Genomic DNA, 15,991 nt, shown 5'->3' on the forward strand with positions numbered 1-15,991 from the left:
TATAACCTTATTGAGGATAGCATTTTTGCAGGACTGTTGTCCTGGACATCATTAGCTTTTGCTAGGTGTACCCAAAACATATGTAGAATATATCAAACTACCGTTACATGTTTATACGTTAAACTGTTTTTCCAAAACAGCAAAACGTCACTGGTCGCATTTTACTTCACTGTTACTCCCAACAGGGGGCGCTACAGTCAAACGAGCCACCGTCAGCAAACCGGAAGTCGGCTTTCGTGTTTCGCCTCCGTCCAACATGGCGGAGGTCAGACTACGTTACGGCCGAGAAGCGTACAACTTCGCGCAAAAATCCTGTAGTCGATACCTCGTTGGAAGTCGGACGTGGCAAGGTATGAGCGCGACACAGGCGTCGCCTCCGTCGGTGGAGTTTGTTTGCGGTGACATCGGAGGCGTAGAGCGGCGGGGAGCCGGCGACTCGGCGGCCGCAGCGACCGTTGGAGCCTCACGGGACGGTTACATAAGGAGTGTTAATTACGTCTGGGAAATCGTCGCGGAAGATTACCGTGACCTCGGACTCGACAAAAACCCGTGTGCTTTTAAAAAGCCCGACGCTCAACGCACAGAGGAAGCCCTTCCTCGGTACCGGGCTAAAGCAAAGTTCGCTCGGCGACTGCAGAGCTTCGGTTCGTGTCGGGGACAGCGCCCCCTCGTGCCCGCCCGAGCCTACAGCACCGCCCGATCCGAGCCCCTCTACAAAACCAAAACGGGCTACTACGAAATCCTCGAGGTGCCGCCTGCCGCCACCCAGACCCAAATAAAAACCGCCTACTACAAGCAGTCCTTCGTCTACCACCCGGACCGGAACGCCGCCAGCGAGGACGCCACGGTCCGCTTCTCTGAGATCAGCGAGGCCTACGCCGTGCTGGGCAACAAGGCGCTGAGGAGGAAGTACGACCTCGGTCTGCTGAGCCCGTCGGACCTCGTCGCCACGGCGAGACCCGCCGCCGCGGGGTCGGGCGGCTCCGCGAGGGACCCGGCGGCGGGCCGGCGGTCGGTGGCGGGCGCGGACCTCCGAGGAGGAGGAGGAGGCGTCTTCGACTTCGACAGGTTCTTCAAGTCGCACTACAGCGAGCAGCTTCAGAAGCAACAGGAGATCCGTGTCCGCAAGGAGGAGATGCAGAAGAAGGAGCGGGAGACGATGGGCGACGAGTCGACGGGCAGGATGATGGAGATGGGCATCGTGGTGCTGATGGCCATTGCCTTCGGTTTAGTCAGCAGTCTGAAGCGAGGATGAGGCTCATTCAGGTCGAGGACGGTGTCCTTGTTAGTAGTTCTGGACTCACCGGAGTCATCATTAAGACTACTACACACACACACACACACACACACACCACTGTTCACATCATTACTGTAAAACACCATGCTTTTACCCCCGTCTGTAAGCCTCAATTACAATAATGAACTATTGTGCAGAGTGCATGACTTGAGACCATCCTTTGGGCCAAGGAGACGTAGTGCAGTTAGAGTTGCACAAAAAAAGCCAGAAATCAACGACTAGCCGCTGAGTACATGTTGTACTAGGTTTCAGTTTCTCAGTCTATGGCTGTATCACAGTACTGTATACGTTCAGACAGTATCGTGTTTTGTTACACGCTGTCATGTAGGATTAACGAATCCTGGCGTAGTTCACAGCCATACACGTTGGAATGAAATGCTCAAGAATATTAGTTAAATCAGTAAATATCTGATTTAATAGGATTATCAATATTGGCTTTTATAAAGTCATCTGTCTCGCAGATTTCTTTATTTTGAATGAAGGCAAGTGTTTTGGTTGTGGTTTCACGTGTTGCTATTTATGATCCATTTATAGCAACGTAAGGGATGTGAATATCAGTCATATGTTGGGAGCTCTATATTCATTTTAAAGGTGCCTTGGGTTATATTTATTGTAAAAATCCACATAGTTCAAATGTTTTAATAAATTACAGGATGCGTGTCTGGTGGAGCACAGTGAAATAGATGTTGCTTTAGTTTTTTTTTTAGCACCATTGTTCAACGTTACATCAACACTGATTAATTGTAAACATCATTTACAAAACATTTGACACTAGCTGGTGAAATAACTCAACAAATGGGAAAACTGTTTGAGAATCAATGGTTTTGTCAAATTATTTTAAAAATCTATAATAAATCACACAGTGCATTTAAAAATTCACAGTTAAACAAGTCACATCAGTGCACATTAGTAACCAATTAAACCAAAACCTACAGTGTAAGTTATTAAATATATTAAAAGTGCATAACAAGATAAACATCTGAAAACATTATTATATTACAATTCTTTTTTACATGCTAGCTCACAAATGATAACTCTTACGTTCATTACTAAAACGCCAATCTAGTCTTTCCAAATAAATCGGGACGGGGATCGTTTGTTAAAAGTTTTCATTACACCAAACCAGATATGAAACAAGATAATGATCCTTGTGGACATGATGTCCTCTTCTTGGCGCACACACACGCATGCGTGTTTTCTATCCGAGGACTCGGCTCTGGGATCTCGGTCCCTCGTTGGTTTAAAAGCCGATGCTCCATTTGTTCTGTCGGGCCCTCAGATGACCGGGTTCAGGGCGTCGTAGAGCCGCTGCACAGCCAGCTCGACCATCTCTCTCAGGGAGTCGTCCTCCGAGCACTCCTCCTCGCCGCACACCGACTGATGGGGAAGAGAGGGAGTCGGTGGGAGAGAAACGACAAACACATCGCTCTGCTTCTTGGCGCGACCGGCTGAAAGCTTCTCACCCTCGTCTCCAAGCAGATGTGGGCCGTCCTCCCATCTACAGTCACAGAGACGCTTTTACCGCCGCTGAAGTCCACACAGTCCTCTCCGAACATGTCCCTAAAGACGGAAGCAAAATGTTATGACTGAAGTACAGTGCAGTATCCATTTGAGTGTTTCTGTGTATACGATATTATAAACAAGTTCATGTTGATTGTGTCACCCACTGCAGCATCACTCCTAGTCGGGTTTGGAAGACGTCCATATCCATGATGGCGCTCTGGGTCTCCATGGCTATTCATCATGAATCACAGTAAAAAGGAATTGAGAAACACAAACACCACCACAATAAGAACCCACAACGTGTAATACGTCTCTCTTTGAAATAATTATGTAAATGGTAAATTTGCTTCCTACAGTCCGTAAAGCAGTCGGAAACTAAAGACTCAGAGAAGCAACACACAGCTTGTCAGACGGACCTTTCTGGGCCTTCGGGTTGGACTGGACCTCCAGCACGACGGTGGTGACGGCGTCGGCGTACATGTCATTGAGAGGGTTCGCCAGCCACTGGGACGGGGGGGGGGGGGGGGGGAGAAGACACAGGGTGGTTGGGAGAATCAGCCGAGTCTCAAGCGTGTAAAGTGGAAAGAACACTCACCTCCAGCAGCACCGTGCCGACTTCGTGGACCAGAGTGATATTTTTAAAAACCTTCAAAGTGTTCTTCTCCGTTCCATCCAGTTCCTCTACGTCACCTGAGGCAAGAGGAAAAAGCAACGGAAACGACAGCAATAACAGTGCTGTTCTTCAAAAATGATCCAAATATAAATAACTCCATTTTTTTAAAACTTAAATATGGCGGTCTGACCGGTGAGGTTCCTCAGATGGCAGACGAGCAGCGAGTACGGTCCAGTGAACGGGATCGCCTGGGTCTGTTTCACTGTGCTCATGGCCAGCTCCGTGTATGCTGCCAATCGGAAGCGTCGGGTGAATAAAGAGTCATAAATAATGGGCAGCGGTTTAAGTTTGAAAAACGATGGAGAGTAAAACTTACTAGAGAGGTCAGAGGGATTGAGGATGTGGTAGTTGAAGTTCTTCTTCACCAGTATGCCTGACACCCTCTGGCCCTGGAGGCACTTCTTATCAGCCAGAGAGCCCATCACCTGGAGGAGTGTAAAGTGCAACGTCATTCTAGTTTCAGCGTTTCTCACAGCAGCCCAGGATCATGACTCTTTTAGCCATGAACCAAGAAACATTTAGAGAGGAGAAAAAGGTTCGAAACAGGCAGTTCCTTTTTTTTTACCTTGGCCAACTTCTCTCCCCTGAAGTTGAGGGTGACGGCTTCTGTGTTGCGAGGGTTGTGGACCTCGATGTGGACCTGGTCGTTGTCCTCGTACTCCCTGATCAGTGCAGCCTTCAGACGGGCCATTTCGTTCTGCTCTCCGTGGACCAGTATCTGACGATAACGCGCGGTGAGGAAGGTCAGGGTTTTCATTTACGGTTCATATTACTTAAAAAGGTACAAAAAGCCGCCAATTGAAAACACAAATCGGAAAAAGTCGTCGCTCTTACCACGTGAGGTGGTTTGAGCGCCCGGATGAACTCGCTGGTCTGCTGGTAGTCAGTGTGGGCAGAGAATGAGATGTAATCCACGGACATCTTCAGCTGCAGCTTCTGCCCCGACATGGTTGTGATCTCTTCCGGCTCCGACATGATGTGCTGCACAGGACACACAACACACCACCGGCAGGACGCTGTGATAAAACACTCACTGTTTCCGCACACGCGTCCAACGTTAGAGAAACGCTTTCCCGTTGTAGTCCGACCTTGGCCAGTGTTCCCTCCACGCAGTATCCAGCGATGATGACTCCGTTCCTCTTGTCGGTGCACCAGCTCTCAAAGAGCTCTCTGGAGAGCCCGCTCTGCATCATACCAGGAGAGGCCATCACCACACTGGGGCCGATGTCATCAAAGTGATCCATACTCTGGAGGAAACCCCCCACACACACACACCAGGTGTAAATATATATATATATATAAATATATATTCAGGAGTATGTAACAGCCAGACAGTCTACCAGTCTACCTTGAGGTTGCTGATGTGCTTGAAGACAAAGGGGTTGTTGATATTGATGGCTTTGCGTATCTTGTCGTTCATTGCGTTGACGTAGGTCTGGTACACGGCCATGCACTTCTTGGCCAGGGACGAGGCGTAGTAGATGGGAATGTCGTGGAGCTCTGGGTGGTTCTGCCAGTACTCATCTAAAGGAGAAACCGAGACGCAATCACACAGCCTCTTCTAATTGACACAAAAACGAATACACAACTTGCTCATGGTGGTAAAATGCAGATTCTAAGCAGAGAAAAGGGTCATAAAATTGACAGAATAGTGGCCAACGATGTTGGTGAAACTGCCTGTTCCGAGGGTGTCACACACCCAGAATTAGCAGCAGTTCCTGGGCCCGCCCCAAAGCGAACACGGGGATTAAACAGCGGCCTTCTCTGTTGACAATGTCATGAACTGTGTTACAGAAGCGAGCTTCTCGCTCCTCCCTCTTCTCGTGGATGTGGGTGCCGTAGGTAGACTCCTGCGAACGGATAAAATGGTTCACCACGTTGTTATCACCAGGAGATTCCTTTAAGTTCAGTGTACAAGGGGAACCAATATGTGGAGTACTATGATTAAGATGTCCGGTTTGACACTGGGGATCTCCGCTGCCATCAGATGCCTGTCTTCCTGCCGCGAGAAGTCTCCTGTGTACAGCAGCTTTAGAGAAGAGAAAAAAAACTTTTGAAGTGAACTTTACAGGGTTGATCTCCAGGGAAACACAAATCAGGAGACGCTACCTTAACTCCCGCAATTTCGATCATGAACATCGCAGCTCCGAGCACGTGACCAGCGTGGTAGCACCAGAACTTGATTCCGGCCACCTCCTTGACCTCGTGGAAGTTGATGGTCTCGATCTTATCCATGCTCTCCTCCAGATCAGTCTCGGTGTACAGCATGTCATCTGCAGAGATGTTGCTGTAGTAAACCAAAGACAAGATGATTTGCAGGTACTGTTTTATTATTTTTGGAAGTCTTCCATGAGGATGACTGCTCCTTCTCCTACCTGACTTTGACGTAGTCTGACAGTAGCCAGCGGTAGATGGCCTTAGTGGCGTGGGTCATGAAAGTCCTGCCTTTAAAACTGGTCTTTTGTAGGAACCAGGGAAGAGCTCCACAGTGATCCAAGTGGAAACTGGTGAGAGAATATGCACAACATCACTATCAAATTCAAGATACAATTAAAGTAGAATATTGATGCACAACGTGCATTAATAACGACATGGCCGATACAGGGGAAAATACATGGATACATAAAAGGCAGGAGGAGAGGCTCACTGGCTGATGAGCAGCAAGTCGATCTCGGCTGGGTCTATCAAGTCGATGTATGGTAGAGCATCCATCCCCTCCAACCCAGGGTGGATACCACAGTCCAGCTGCACAAGAGACATACAACTTAATGTATGTCCTCCACAATAATGCATTCAAAAAATACTACTACAAAAAATACATCATTAAACCTATGCATTAATTAAAACATACTAAAGCCTACACAATATAGGAATAAAGAATTACATGTGTTCATACGTATTGCTGCTTTCTTAAATTTGCGCATAGTTTGTTTAAAGTATCATAGTTAATACTAGACAAAAATATTCACCATAATTTTCCTTCCTTTGAACTCCAGGATGATGCATGACCTCCCAACCTCCTGACCAGCGCCCCTGTGGACGATGTTACATAAGTAGATAAAAGCGTTAAAGCTAATGTAACATCAATTCGTTTATTTATTATAATTATATTTGTATATGCAGGCAGCCATCAATAAAAAAAACCTCACAGTGGACGAATCAGCAGCTGGTCACTCTCCTCTGCTGGGACGATCACCTCAACTTTGCGCTTGGTCGCCATTTGTGTTAAATCTTGCACGTCAATTTTAAAATAGGAAAAATAAATGCGGTCATGCTGCACTGCCGCTGCACTGCACAGCGCATCAATGAGACAGACGGGGCGGACTCGCGTGACGTCACACTTCCGGGGGTGTACCAAAATACGGCCGACTAGAAATTCAAAAGGCGTCGACGCACAAGGTTCCGGACGGTTGGACGGTTTGTGTGGCAGAGAATTGACGTTAATAACATAAGTAGTAAGTTGCAAAGGACACGGTAATACAAACTATATTTAAATAACCTCGGTGTAGTCTAAACTTTTGAACATACTCAATAATATATATTATTCAAGGGGCTCTCGGAGCAATACGCCGCTTTAGAGACGCTTTTTTGGGGGCTGTGTGGTCGGTCGCGTCCCCTTTAAGTGGCGTTGGGTGTAGGCTGCGAAACTGTTTAGGACGGTTTGAGTCACTGTGAAGGTAAAACTTGGGTTAAATCTTCGTCAACGAAAATGAACATCGAAAGGGTTACTATTTAAAAAACGGACGTGTCTTGTGACAGCTCGCCATCGTTAAATATATCAACATGTTGCGTTTGTGTCTCCGCTTCTCAACTTTAACGTGAGAATAAACGTTGGAATATTTTATACGTCTTGTTTTAGCATGTGCCATTTTATATGGTAAGCTAGCGAGCGAAGTATTCTCCTGAGCATTTACGCCATCTCGGTAAATGATGCGTTCAAGTCTAATGTAACCTGTTGAGTCTGGTGTGTCATTTGAGTCGTGGGGTGGAGTCGTTACATGTTTAATGCCCCGGTACGAATAACGTTACACCCTGCGACTCCATCACCGACACGTGCTGTTTTTACTCTAAAATAAACAATAGCAGGTGTCACAGATCAATTGTTTGCCGGTGTATCTTGTTCTAGACGTCAAAGACATTAAAACTAATAAAGAACCCTATTTTTAATAAACCTGCCTGGGTTTTACTCATTACGAAGATAGACTTTAGAACAATGTTGCGGTATTGTTATAGGTTATGTTGTAGGTTTTCTTCATTATTTATAAGCTAAATGGATGTTTTCAAAGACAGCCTTCAGCTATTTGAAATGATGACGTCACATATATAACTTAATAATTTCACTTTTTGAAGGCCTTGCTAAGTAGGTTTTGTGTATGTTTGATGATATTTTAGGTAAATTCTATCCGTGGGTGATGACCGCATTACTTTTTTCACAGGTCTCCTGCAAAAGAGATCTTGGTCTAAATGAGACTTTGTGAATAAAAAACGCATATCTCTCCTATTGTCAGTGGCTGTGCAGTTGTCACAGTAAAAACTGAATACTGCAAAGAATAGAATAAAGGATTTATAAATTTATAAATAAATAAAGCTCTCATTCCTCCGTTGTTCAGAATGTAGACTATGCTACGTTCTACATTCAGTTATTCATCATCTCTATTGTGGTGTGTTCAGCCCGTGATGATCCAGGTTTGGTGATGCTGCAGGGCTGGATGCCGTCGACATGGTGAAGAATGTTCAGAATGAAAGTCAAAAAGCGCCACAGCAGCAGCAGCTCCCAAAGCAGTGAGATCAGCACCAAAAGCAAAGTAAGCCAACAACACACACACACGCACGCACGCACGCACGCACGCACGCACGCACGCACGCACGCACGCACGCACGCACGCACGCACGCACACACACACACACACACACACACACACACGCACACGCACGCACACATGAATGTTATGGTAGAGCTACTTTCTCCTTCCTCTCGTGTCTCTTCACTCCTTTCAGTCCGTGGACTCCAGTTTGGGGGGGCTCTCCAGATCCAGCACCGTCGCCAGCCTTGATACAGACTCCACCAAGAGCTCAGGTCAGTCGAATAAAACACATGGACGTCCACAATTTATTGCTTCTTTTCTCCACTAACAGCTTATATGACGTATGCTCTTCGAGAAGGAAACAGCTCGTCTGAAACATGTGGCGAGTTCCGGGTGAAGTACGTGGGAGCCATTGAGAAGTTGCAGTTTGACATGAGCAAGACCCTCCAGGAGCCTCTGGACCTCATCAACTATATTGATGCCGCCCAGGTAGGCACAGCACTTCAAGTAGGCTTACTGCAGTGAAGGTCACATCATTCGTTCATGAAGATGCTATATATATATATATATATATATATATATATATTTGGCTTCCTTTTCAAAGCAAAATGGAAAACTGCCCTTCGTTCCTGGAGACGAAGAGAGGATTCTGGGAGTGTCAAAGTACGGAATCAAGATGGCCTCGCTGGACCAGTGTGTGAGTAGATTCATGCCCCCTAGTCACAGTTTTAAAATACTTTTCACAAAGCTGCTGACTGAAATATTTCAGCAATGTATAATGCTACACTCAGAGGTGACGCTTATTTTGCACAGATTCACCTCTAAAGCCACTTTGATCGTTGATGGTGATGTGATGGGAATGAAGAATACTTGTATGCTTAAGGACTTTTAATCCTCCACCCGTTTCAGGACGTGCTGCACCGCCACCCTCTGTTCCTGATCGTGCGCATGCTGTGTTACGATGACGGGCTCGGTGCAGGGAAGAACCTCTTGGCTCTCGAGACCACGGATGCAAAGCAGGAGGAGTGCAGCATCTGGGTGTACCAGTGTAGCAGCTCGGTGAGTGTGATAAAGTAGCAAAAAAAGCAAAAAAAATTCCATACTTACTATCCGTCGCCTATGTGAACAGGAGCAGGCTCAGTCCATCTGCAAGGTGCTGTCGGCTTCCTTTGACTGCGCTCTGACATCGGTCAAATCATGAGGGCAAAGAGAAGAGAAATGAAATGATGTGATGTATGTTATCCCCCTCCCATCAGGTGAGACACGACTACTGTGAATTTCATCATTTCCATTTCCATTTGTTTCTTTACCTCAAATGCTGATTTTTCACATGAAGTTAAAAAAATAGTGAAAAGTAAAAAAAAAAAGATGCATTCTTTTAACGCATTGGATTGCAGTGCAACGTAAATTAGTCATGTTTAAAGCAAACAATGGTAGAAAATCTCCAGCCGCTTGGTACGCATGTGTTCATTTTTGGGGGACATTCATCAGAGTAGAAACTACACGGTACCCGTAGTTCACGATACGTCTTTTTCCTCATGTGGAATCTACTCGGATCCCTTTCTGAGCTTCATTATCTTATTCTTTTTTTTCTTCTATTTTTAACAAAAAGTATTGGTACAATAGCAGTCACCTTTTTTACTCTACGGTACTTCATACAAATATCCTTTAATCGTGTGAGAGGAGTCTTGTGTTTTTTTCATTTTGTGATTTTCTCATTTCTGACGACCGTTTTTGACTCATTATTTATTTACAGCGTACTCTTGATACCAAGACCTTGATGTTTTTGAGATTTTTCTGTCTTTGTGTTTTTGTGTAGTAATTAAAATGCATTAGATCCATTCACATGCATACATGCATCCAGGCTGTAGAAACACACAAATTATTTAGGAGGAAAAACATGTTTACAATTGTGGTACTTACCTGACGTCACCTTGAACAAAACTATGAGCACATTCTCTTTTTTTCTCTCCTCCTTTCGAAGAGTGGGTTAAAAGTGTGGCATTCAATAATTTGATCAATTTGTAATTAGTTGACTTATTAAAGTTTAATTTCTCATTTGGCTTCCAGTGTCATCTTTACTTTTGAGTGTACCTTTTTTTTTTAAATGCTTTTGAAATAGTTTCTTCCCTCAAGCATTTCACAACGTTTTTATGAAACGCACACACAGAAACATTGGCCATCAGAGGGAGCTGTTGACACATCTGACTTAAGATGGTAAAAGGTCACTTTAGTCAACTGGGGCTTTTAAATGCAAGTCATTGCTTTAAGTGGTTTTGAGACCATCAATAATTAAAGAGATCATGGGATAACAAATACATTCATAAACATGTTAACGCTCTAAAGAAACAGACCAAAGCCTTCTACTGTTCATCTTTATTATTCCAGTTTAATTTTCCCATTAGCTCGCACAACAGTTAAGAGTCGATGCAGTAATTCACAGACAGTCGATAAGAATGAATGACGTTTATTGTCCCAGCTGTGCTCGTATGTACTTTTGATTTCAGCGCACACACGCACACACACACACACACACACACACAGGTCCAGCTGAGGTTGTTTCTGTAACTGCTCATCACCACAGACCATTGAAGACATTTAGTGCCCAGGTTAACGCTTCTTTTTACATATAAATATCAACAAACTCAAACCTATTTACATGAATAGATAATTCAATCTTCCTGTTTCCAGTGAGTTCATTTTAAACATGAGTATCAGTTAAGATTCACATGTCATTCACAAGTCCAAGAAAGGCTCTGGTTTCAGGTTAAATGCCTAAATATCAACAGACAGTTGCTCTGCAAGAAAAATGAAGTTAATCACATCAAATGTTTGATATTTATCTCATATTTATCCCACCTAACACTAATCGATACAACTCATCTTTCTATGGGACCCCGGAATCTACATGTACGAGAGGCTTAAGCTGTAAGGAGGATATTTGTGTGTAATCAGCTCATTTTTGAAAAACAAAACAATGGCCTGTCAGAGTCTGAGTGCTCTCAAAGGTAAAGAGAAAGCAAAACGACAATCAGAACTAACTCCTGCTCCTCATAACATTCCCACACTCTTTTATTTCCTCTTGCTACAATATTATCTTATTTTCAGCTTATGTGCAGAAGAGACACTCGCGCACACACTTCCTGTCCCTCTAATAAGGCAGGAGACACCCGGGGGCGTCTTCGCCGCGGCGTATAGGGAATTACTGGCTGCTGCAGCTCATGTCTGTGTCAATGCCAGTCCGCTTTTGAGAAGTGGAAAGGGAAGCTCCCTTTTTGGAGTGCAAAAATTCTAGAATATTCCAGGGTCAACGAAGCACCATTAGAAAGACCTCCACACGGGGGGCCTCGTACGGAGTTGAAAGCTCACACAGATAAGCAGGTAGGACATTTAAAAACGCCTCATGCACAGATGAGGAATGGAAGCATGTTGCCTATGTTCACATTAAGATTTGCTTAAAACGTTCAAATACGTTGCTGCAGTCTCCACAGCACAACATCTGTACAATGCAGCTCAGCAGACAATGGATGTGAATACTGTACAAGTGGACCTTCATTCTGTCTTATGCTGTAACAAGTATGAAGACAAGCAAAGTGCATTTATTGCAAGCGGTCATAGACTACAATCATACGTTTTAAAATGTCAAAGCGTCTTTGTCAGAACATCAACGACGAGCATTAAAACTCCCCGAGGAGTGACGTCCAGATGTTGCGCTCGGCACTCTAAGAAGCTCGCCGGCGATGATGATGATGGTGGCGATGTCGACAACATGGATGTTTGCTGGCTGAACGGTGACGGGTGAGAGAGGGACGTCCCCTGGGACACTTGACACGGAGACCTGCAGAGGAACCTTTCAGTCAGCGATGAAGTGGACAAACGTAACGGGGAAGGCTCCTCTTCTCATCGGATCGCCCTCGATGTGGCCCAGCTGTGAAGAGGGAAGACGGGGGAGACATCAGAGGAGGATGAAGGGCGGCAGACTTTAGGTTGGGTTTTATTCTATTGGGAGGGCGGAAGTTCACTCAACCAAATGGGTCGTCTAAAGCACATTCACGAGACTATGACACCACTAAACATTGGGGATACGTTTTCTGGTCGAAAGATTCAATATTGACTACTAAAAATCACAAAACTGATCTGCCTCTTCTCACTGCATATGCACCAAATATTAGTAGGATAATTATAATAAATGAGTATGTGTGTAGGATGTCTTAAGACAGTTCAGTTCACTACAGTTGAACCCAAAAAGGAAAATAATTCACAGCTTTATTTGTAAGATAGTAGAATATATGTAATAACATAATTAATTTGAGAAAAAATTATATGAATTTAGAAGTAATTAAAATGGCAATTTACAAACAAAAGATTGAAGTGAAACAGGGTATCAGTCCAAACAGCTCACTAAACACCAACTAAAGGAGCACATAGTGGACGATGAGGCTAATAAACACTATTCACATCAAAATAACATTCCCACTTTATATTACCTTAGTCGATAAAGAAGACAGAACCTATTATGTCCATTTATTAACGTCTTCTATACCTGAAAACAAAAAGCTAGGACTCGTTTATGCTCCAACAATGTTCACACGAGGCTAAAAGTGAAAGGAAACAAGCCAAAGAGGAAATAAATACAGAATAAAAAGCTATTTGTTCACACAGTCTAAACTGACACCCAAAGGGTCCAACGGATGCAAAAGCCACAAAGCACATTCAAAAGCAGGTGAGACCCTGTGGATTTAAAGGACAGACTCCTGCTGCAGAACCATCATTGGGCTCAGTACGGGCGAGTGGGCTTCTGCAGGACACGCCGCATACATTACATTACACTGCATTGTTGCTTTTGCATTCACTTCCCAGCCACCACAAGAAGCTCATTTATATGACTTATCTTATGAAATATCTCGACATTCAGAAATAAAGTAACAAGACATTTTGCCGATGTGATAACGCTGCTGACTGCAGGACAGAGAGAACGCACGGGACAACCGGAGGGGGAAAGTGACTAAATACGGTCGTATCAGCAGCTCAAGGAGCAAAACAAGTTGCAGCTGGTCGATGTTCATACGAGAGGCTCCAGAGAGGAAGCAGCAGCAGGCGGAAAAAGAGGAGGGGATCTCAGCCCAAATGAGGTCATGGTTTTTTTTGGCGTTTCAGCCACCGTGGTTACCGAGTGAACTGACGTTCACATGGTGGAAACGTGGACGGAGCGGGGAGTTGGACTGTGCAGTACTCTGAGAAACAACAAAACAACTCTATACTGACCCACCACTCCTGGTCCTCCTCTCCATCCACGACGATCACCTCGCCGTCGGAGAAGGTCAGCTCGTCCGGGTTGTCGGCTTGACAGTTGTAGATGGCTTTCACTCGCTTTGGCCTCTGCTTCTGCGAGACGGAACAAGAGCAGACGGGAGAGGATGTCGTTTTTTTTTGTCTGCTGGATAGGTTGAGAGCTGCAGAGGTAAATTCGATTAGATCGATTAAATAGATCAGCGGCTATATCATCCAAGTGGCAATCATGTTTTTCTGTAAATTCACTTTGTGTCTGGTGGAGGAATGAGGGACTTACTGGGTAGGTTTTCTTCTGCGTGTGGCCTGACGGCACAGACTGACCTATGGAGTTCTGGGGGCATCCTGGCACTTCCTTAGCTGGAAGAGGAAAAGGAAATTAGATCACTACAACAAAACCTTCCACGGAAGAAACAGTTTGTGGAATGTGAATGTAGACGTCTGCACACTGACTGGACACACACACACACACACACACACACACACACACACACACACACACACCAGAATTGATATGCTGCCTCCCTTATTTCTTCACTCACCTGGTCTCTCAATAGATGCTGTTCGATTTAGCGGTCGGGTGAAGCTTTTATCGTTGCTGTAAAACACAAGAAGGCGAAATGCTCTCATGCTCTCATCAAGTAGTAAAAGTCGTATCGAGTTGTGTAAAGACACACAGTGAATAGAGAACCGTCCGGTTCTCGAGCCTCTCAGCGGCTTTGTTTTATTGCAGCACTATTGGCGCTGCGGGAGACAGAAGAAGCGACCGCGGAGGAGAGTTATTGCTCGTCTGGCTCGACGCAGCTAATGAAGCGGCGACACAGCAGCCATGTAGGCTGCTTGCTCTTGTGAAGCCCCCCCCCCGCCCCCTTCCCCCTCCTCCCCTCCGAGACCACCACGTCACAAGCCGTGTGAAAAGACACCTTTATTCCTCTTTATTTCTTACCCCGCAGGAGACTTCGGCGGCCCCGCTCTGGACCCCAGCGGTCCCTGGCCCGACTTGGACTGCATGCTCATGGACTCCATCTTGGCCACAGGAGGACCCAGACCTGGGACACACAGCGACACACCTTGATGAATGGAGGAAACAAAATCTAACTCGGCATCTGTGGAGGATTTGAAGCATATGAACATCTATGATTGTACGATGTGCGACGGACCGACGGCTCAGTTAGGAAAGATGTAAACACTGTAGTTGTCTTCGCGCCAGCAGTGATCCAGATTAAGAAGGAGGGCGGGATGGGATGGGGTCCACGTACCTCCAGTTGAAGTGAGTCTCAGAGGGGGGACGGGGGGGTGCATGTTGGGGGGGTCTGAGGAGGACCGCTGTCGGCCAACCAGGTCTAAAGCGCCGGGCTTCCAGCTGCTCGATAGCGAAGGCTGACCGCTGCCACTGAGGCCGGAGAACTGGACTGAGACGGAGAGAGAGAGAGACATTAGGATGACAGAGATCCAGAGAGAGAGAGAGGGGAGGGGGAGCACTTTGCCAGAAAAAGGGTCCACTTTAAATTAGTCTTCAGGTCTAACCTCCCCCGTCGCCTAGAGACCGACCTAAAGAGAGTCACGGCGTCTCCTGGTACCCAGACACATCTCTGGTGATAAATGGACACTCAGACCTGCACAGGCTAAAGGCGTTGGGCCTTACCCTGGTTCCTCGGGGGCAGCGGCGGAGCGGAGCAGAGACTGAGAGGCTGAGGAGAGTTGTTGTTGTTGAGGACGGTGCCGTAGGTCTCGTTGTTGACCAGGTTGGGCATGTAGGCGCGCTGCTTGTCCTTGGCGTGGCCGATGGCGTCGCGGCCCGCGGAGCCCTGGCTGGCTTGCAGGTGGGAGTTGCTGCTCGGGGTGTAACAGCTGACCGGACGCTCGTCCCTGCGGTGAGGGCTCGGCTGGAGGGGCGGCACAACAAATTAAGCTCATCGTCATGTGTACAAAAACATTCTGTACTGCTACTATATTGTTGTTTTTTTTCTGTCGTACTTTTCCTGTCTACAAAAGCGTCTCTCACCTTCTCATCCAGATCTTCATCGCTTTCATCCAGGTCTTCATGCTGCAGGCACCATTCATATTCAACATGGACGTGTGCGTTGAATTTCCCAGCCAGCGCTTGGGTCAACTATACACAAAAAAAAACAGATCCAGACACATGTGAACACACAGATCCTAAAAATGTTCATATTGCATCGCAGATATGAACCAGACTTTCACAAGGGGAGCTCACCAGCTCTTCACACTGTATGTGTTTGAGCCGCCGCGCGATATCCAGCGGCGTCTCCCCGGCCTCATTAGCTGGAGAGAGAGCGACAGAAACAGAATCGTTACTGTAGCCACAAACACACCGCCCACTTTCCTTCCTCCCATTTCACGGAGACACAAGAAGTGCGTAATTAAGACGGTTTCCCACATTGAACAACTCTCCGGTCTCTT

The 15,991-nt window shown here is 46.0% G+C and overlaps 4 protein-coding genes across 14 annotated transcripts in view; 2 read left to right on the forward strand and 2 right to left on the reverse strand.

Moving 5' to 3' along the window:
• The first annotated feature begins 50 nt into the window (after window positions 1-50).
• Window positions 51-1,977, forward strand: LOC120833297 (dnaJ homolog subfamily C member 30, mitochondrial-like). The gene has a single exon (XM_040200298.2). The coding sequence runs from the start codon at window positions 257-259 to the stop codon at window positions 1,253-1,255; it is 999 nt and encodes a 332-aa protein (XP_040056232.2). The 5' UTR covers window positions 51-256; the 3' UTR covers window positions 1,256-1,977.
• LOC120833296 (cleavage and polyadenylation specificity factor subunit 3) lies at window positions 1,922-6,877 on the reverse strand. Of its 4 annotated transcripts, none has more exons than XM_040200296.2 (18): window positions 6,623-6,876; window positions 6,443-6,506; window positions 6,121-6,218; window positions 5,849-5,977; window positions 5,583-5,760; window positions 5,413-5,502; window positions 5,173-5,323; window positions 4,822-4,997; window positions 4,562-4,720; window positions 4,308-4,454; window positions 4,039-4,191; window positions 3,790-3,898; window positions 3,604-3,702; window positions 3,396-3,490; window positions 3,217-3,304; window positions 2,965-3,031; window positions 2,761-2,857; window positions 1,922-2,674 (listed from the first exon to the last, which is right to left on the reverse strand). In XM_040200296.2, exons 1-18 carry the CDS (start codon window positions 6,691-6,693, stop codon window positions 2,573-2,575), a joined length of 2,073 nt encoding a protein of 690 aa, XP_040056230.1. In that variant the 5' UTR covers window positions 6,694-6,876; the 3' UTR covers window positions 1,922-2,572. The 4 variants fall into 4 exon arrangements, with proteins under 4 accessions (XP_040056230.1, XP_040056231.1, XP_077946086.1 ...); XM_040200297.2 differs by having other exon boundaries at window positions 5,583-5,746; window positions 6,623-6,777; XM_078089960.1 differs by having other exon boundaries at window positions 1,922-2,857; window positions 6,623-6,877.
• itgb1bp1 (integrin beta 1 binding protein 1) lies at window positions 6,822-10,336 on the forward strand. 5 transcript variants are annotated; one of them, XM_040200302.2, is made up of 7 exons: window positions 6,822-6,928; window positions 8,145-8,278; window positions 8,472-8,550; window positions 8,637-8,767; window positions 8,883-8,975; window positions 9,188-9,337; window positions 9,408-10,336. In XM_040200302.2, exons 2-7 carry the CDS (start codon window positions 8,204-8,206, stop codon window positions 9,477-9,479), a joined length of 600 nt encoding a protein of 199 aa, XP_040056236.1. In that variant the 5' UTR covers window positions 6,822-6,928; window positions 8,145-8,203; the 3' UTR covers window positions 9,480-10,336. The 5 variants fall into 5 exon arrangements, with proteins under 5 accessions (XP_040056236.1, XP_040056238.1, XP_040056239.1 ...); XM_040200304.2 differs by lacking the exon at window positions 6,822-6,928 and adding an exon at window positions 6,935-7,150; XM_040200305.2 differs by lacking the exon at window positions 6,822-6,928 and adding an exon at window positions 7,098-7,350.
• Window positions 10,337-10,639: 303 nt separating this feature from the next.
• asap2a (ArfGAP with SH3 domain, ankyrin repeat and PH domain 2a) overlaps window positions 10,640-15,991 on the reverse strand; it is a 39,399-nt gene continuing 34,047 nt past the window's right edge. Inside the window, exons 20-28 of one of the 4 annotated variants that reach the window (XM_078089959.1) lie at window positions 15,786-15,853; window positions 15,573-15,680; window positions 15,213-15,453; window positions 14,827-14,979; window positions 14,514-14,616; window positions 14,110-14,165; window positions 13,848-13,927; window positions 13,548-13,663; window positions 10,640-12,206 (exon numbers count right to left, since the gene is read on the reverse strand). In XM_078089959.1, the coding sequence (XP_077946085.1) occupies window positions 12,179-12,206; window positions 13,548-13,663; window positions 13,848-13,927; window positions 14,110-14,165; window positions 14,514-14,616; window positions 14,827-14,979; window positions 15,213-15,453; window positions 15,573-15,680; window positions 15,786-15,853 (953 nt within the window). In that variant the 3' untranslated portion in view covers window positions 10,640-12,178. Of the gene's footprint in view, window positions 12,207-13,543; window positions 13,664-13,847; window positions 13,928-14,109; window positions 14,166-14,513; window positions 14,638-14,826; window positions 14,980-15,212; window positions 15,454-15,572; window positions 15,681-15,785; window positions 15,854-15,991 lie in introns of all 4 variants that reach the window. The other 3 variants (XM_040199888.2, XM_078089958.1, XM_078089957.1) reach the window with 3 other exon arrangements.

Source organism: Gasterosteus aculeatus, chromosome 15, assembly GCF_964276395.1.
Source record: "Gasterosteus aculeatus chromosome 15, fGasAcu3.hap1.1, whole genome shotgun sequence".
Taxonomy (NCBI): domain Eukaryota; kingdom Metazoa; phylum Chordata; class Actinopteri; order Perciformes; family Gasterosteidae; genus Gasterosteus; species Gasterosteus aculeatus.

Bases quoted from the DNA above. Each gene is read 5' to 3' on its own strand.
- itgb1bp1 (XM_040200302.2), top strand. From the start codon at position 8,204: ATGTTCAGAATGAAAGTCAAAAAGCGCCACAGCAGCAGCAGCTCCCAA. The intron at 8,279-8,471 runs GTAAGCCAACAA...CACTCCTTTCAG, and splicing joins AGATCAGCACCAAAAGCAAA to TCCGTGGACTCCAGTTTGGG. The intron at 8,768-8,882 runs GTAGGCACAGCA...TCCTTTTCAAAG, and splicing joins ACTATATTGATGCCGCCCAG to CAAAATGGAAAACTGCCCTT.
- LOC120833296 (XM_078089960.1), bottom strand. From the start codon at position 6,693: ATGGCGACCAAGCGCAAAGTTGAGGTGATCGTCCCAGCAGAGGAGAGT. The intron at 5,503-5,582 runs GTAGCGTCTCCT...TCTTCTCTAAAG, and splicing joins TCGAAATTGCGGGAGTTAAG to CTGCTGTACACAGGAGACTT. The intron at 3,703-3,789 runs GTAAGTTTTACT...TCCGATTGGCAG, and splicing joins CAATCCCTCTGACCTCTCTA to CATACACGGAGCTGGCCATG.
- LOC120833297 (XM_040200298.2), top strand. From the start codon at position 257: ATGGCGGAGGTCAGACTACGTTACGGCCGAGAAGCGTACAACTTCGCG.